The following is a 3,178-nucleotide window of genomic DNA, read 5'->3' as shown; positions in this document are numbered from 1 at the left end:
GTCCCAAGAGAAGAGCGTGTACCCTAGACACTACCAGGAAGAGCAGCCCAGAAATAAGGTCTGCAACTCTTGAATTTTATAGTGCACTCAATTACAAATCACTAAAACCCTTTAAACATAATGGCCTGAACTAAACCGCTTGTACAACCATTCAGCAAATATCTGATCATTCAAGAAATATGTATTGAGTGTCTACTCTGTGTTTTGCCCCAGGGCAGCCACTGGACTCTGCCTGCTGAGGCTGCCATGATGGCCCCAGTGTGTGCACCGCCTTGGTCCCTAATGAAAACGATCAGAACTTTCTTTTAAAAATTATATTCATAAATTATACTCACTTTGTTAAAGGGACATATCCAAAATCGCTAATCAGAGAATTCACCAAAATAATATGTCTGTGGCCCTATTAAGAAAAGCGAACTTTGTCAAGGGGAAGAAAGGCTTTCTCTTAAAAAAGACGATAGAATTCCTTGTCTCAAACTGTAACACCTCATTCGTAGGAGACTGTGTAGCTGTATAAAATGATGTGGCTTTCAACACCTGATCATTTATTAACTTTGGAACTGTCTTCCTACGCATACTTGAAAAGTCCATATTCTGAATACTAGTTAAATAAAAACTTGAGATCTTAAAAGTCTCAGTTTCCCTGTTTTTAAATTAGATTTATTTCATAGAACAAAGTAGTTCTCCCATAAATAATAACACTTCAGTTGGTATTTTTTTAAAGCAGTAAAACTGTTAATAGTTTTGTTTATAAAGCTTGCTGTTCATTGTAATTCTTAAAAAAAAAAAAAAAAAGAGGGCTTCCCTGGTGGCGCAGTGGTTGGGGGTCCGCCTGCCGAGGCAGGGGACACGGGTTCGTGCCCTGGCCCGGGAGGATCCCACGTGCCGCGGAGCGGCTGGGCCCGTGAGCCATGGCCGCTGAGCCTGTGCGTCCGGAGCCTGTGCTCCGCAACGGGAGAGACCACAACAGTGAGAGGCCTGCGTACCGCAAAAAAAAAAAAAAAAACCCTAAAGTTTCTCAGACCCAATGGAAAACACAATATAAACATGGAGGGCATGAGCTGAATGGGTCTACCTCAGAGTAGTACAAACTGTGTTATAACTGTCTCAAACTTGATTCTAGTCGTCCACCTCTGTATATGCAGTTTCACATTGAATACACAACCGGCACCCTATTGGCCTCTTCTTAGAGTAGGACCCTGAGAGTCAGTCCATTGAGAAATCACATATTATTTATGATACCAGCTTGAAAATTTAAAGAGTGTCTAATCTTTAACAAGGCAGAAAGAAACAAAAATTTTCCCACCAATGAACTTACCACCATGTAAAGAAGAATATATACTTGGCATTGAAGTGTCCATCTAATTGTAGGATGCGTACCTACACCTTTTAAAAATGTATGAAAAGCTCCTAATTTTGAAAAAATAAACATGTTGAAATACTATGGATAGGGTTCAAGTCCAAGCAAAACCTATGAAGTGATCTTTACTAGAGTAATCAGAACCAGTTTTCTCTGCGATGTAGGTCATCCACAACCTCGTTTCAGGGATCCGTTAGCCGTAGGTGCAACTGGCATCATCCCCGTGCATCCAGAGGCAGATCTGGGCGTACTTGAGGGGCGTGATGCGCACGGCCACGTTGTAGTCCTTCTGAACTCCGTTTATGTCCACCCACTGGTGGCCGGAATAGACCGCAATGATTTTGCGTTTCCATCTCTTTTTGTCCGGATCTTTCAGACGCAGATAGACCCCAGAGCCAGTGGAGCCCGACTCGGCATCGCAGTATTGATAGAGAAGATCATTGGATTCATCGGACACGCTGCAAAACCGGTAGACTAACTGATCTGCCCTGTCGTGATCAAATCCTGAGAAGTGGATCATTCCGCCGGGCAGCTTCTTGACGGTGGGACTGATGCCCAGCTCCATGTATTTCTTTTTGTGAGCACGCTTCAGCTCCAGAAGGGCGTAGTCATAATCCAAGGCCGCATCTCCCCTCCCTCCTCTAGCCCAGCCTTTGGGGATGTGGGTGTTCTTGACCCGGGTCCACTGGAAGGAGGGCATCCCGTCAGCGGCTCTCTGACCCCGAGCAGATTCCTTTCTCCTTCTCCCGGCCTTGGCGCTCTCCTTCAGGTTCTCTCTGCTACCCTCCCTTCCAGCACCACCCCTTGCTTCCCTCCTGTTCCTCCTAGAACCTCTATGTTTCTTGCCACTACCTTTATTTCTCATCTTCAACAACCCTACCCGTAGCTTTTTGCTGCCTTTGATGTAGTCGTTTCCGTCGTGGACACAATGGGCTGCTGTTAGGACGTGGTTGGGGGAGATGAGGATACCACTGCAGCCCGTGGAGAGCTTCACGGCCGTATTGAAAGGGAAATTGGTTAAGAATCTCTTGTCCAAGATGCTGAACCTGCTGTCAGTGCCGTACACCTGTCTCTTTCTCCTCACAGGTGCTCCCTGGGCAGTGAGATTTTCATGTGGCTCAGGGACCCAACCTTGAACTTTCACTCTGGTCAAGGTTCGGGTGCCGTTCTCAAAGACAGTCTCATATGAGAGAGAGTCTTCCAGGTCAGAAAGGTTGGGAGCCGGGAGTCCTTTCTGGCATTCGATGCCACACACTTGATTTAACACCATCTTAGCGTCTGCTTCAAAGGTGGGGCTGGTGAGATGGAAGGTCCTTTCACTGACAAGCCGGGGTATTTTTCTCAAGTGCCACGTGAAATCCCGTTCCATTTCAGATGCATCGATGAGAGTCCACCCAAGGGTGGAAAGTATCAACCAAAATAGCGTTTCCATTTTGTTCTTCTATGTTGTCCTTTAAAATAGAAAGAGAGGCTTTATAATGGTTTCTTTTAAAATATGTTACTTATCATTCATTTTGGTCTTGGGTCCTAAAGGTAGCTTCACCACAAATAGGAGCCCATATTCTCACTGTACTTAGATTTTACTGAGATTAGATAAACACCCTACTAAGTAGGCTCATACAGACGTCCAAAATCAGTAAACTGTTTTCACTCAGACTGCCCTCCACCAGCCCTAATCCCTGTGCATCCTACCCCCATCTGCCATCTCCCCTTCTTTCAACCCAACACATGGGAGAATAAGAAGGGGTGGCAAACTGGGGTCCTCTGTTGCATAAGCCACACCATCTTCCTTCCAAGGTGTCCTACAACCTTATCTCC

General features: G+C 45.6%; 1 protein-coding gene across 1 annotated transcript; it reads right to left on the bottom strand.

Moving 5' to 3' along the window:
- Nucleotides 1-1,553: 1,553 nt before the first annotated feature.
- On the bottom strand, nucleotides 1,554-2,795 carry PRSS35 (serine protease 35; the record flags this gene model as incomplete). Its single annotated transcript, XM_082668788.1, has 1 exon — nucleotides 1,554-2,795. Exon 1 carries the CDS (start codon nucleotides 2,790-2,792, stop codon nucleotides 1,554-1,556), a length of 1,239 nt encoding a protein of 412 aa, XP_082524914.1. The 5' UTR covers nucleotides 2,793-2,795.
- Between the last annotated feature and the right edge of the window lie 383 nt (nucleotides 2,796-3,178).

The sequence above is a fragment of the Grampus griseus genome (assembly GCF_964374135.1).
Source record: "Grampus griseus genome assembly, chromosome: 13".
NCBI lineage: Eukaryota > Metazoa > Chordata > Mammalia > Artiodactyla > Delphinidae > Grampus > Grampus griseus.
The sequence above is the reverse complement of the archived record's forward strand: the minus strand, read 5'-3'. Positions and strand labels throughout refer to the sequence as shown.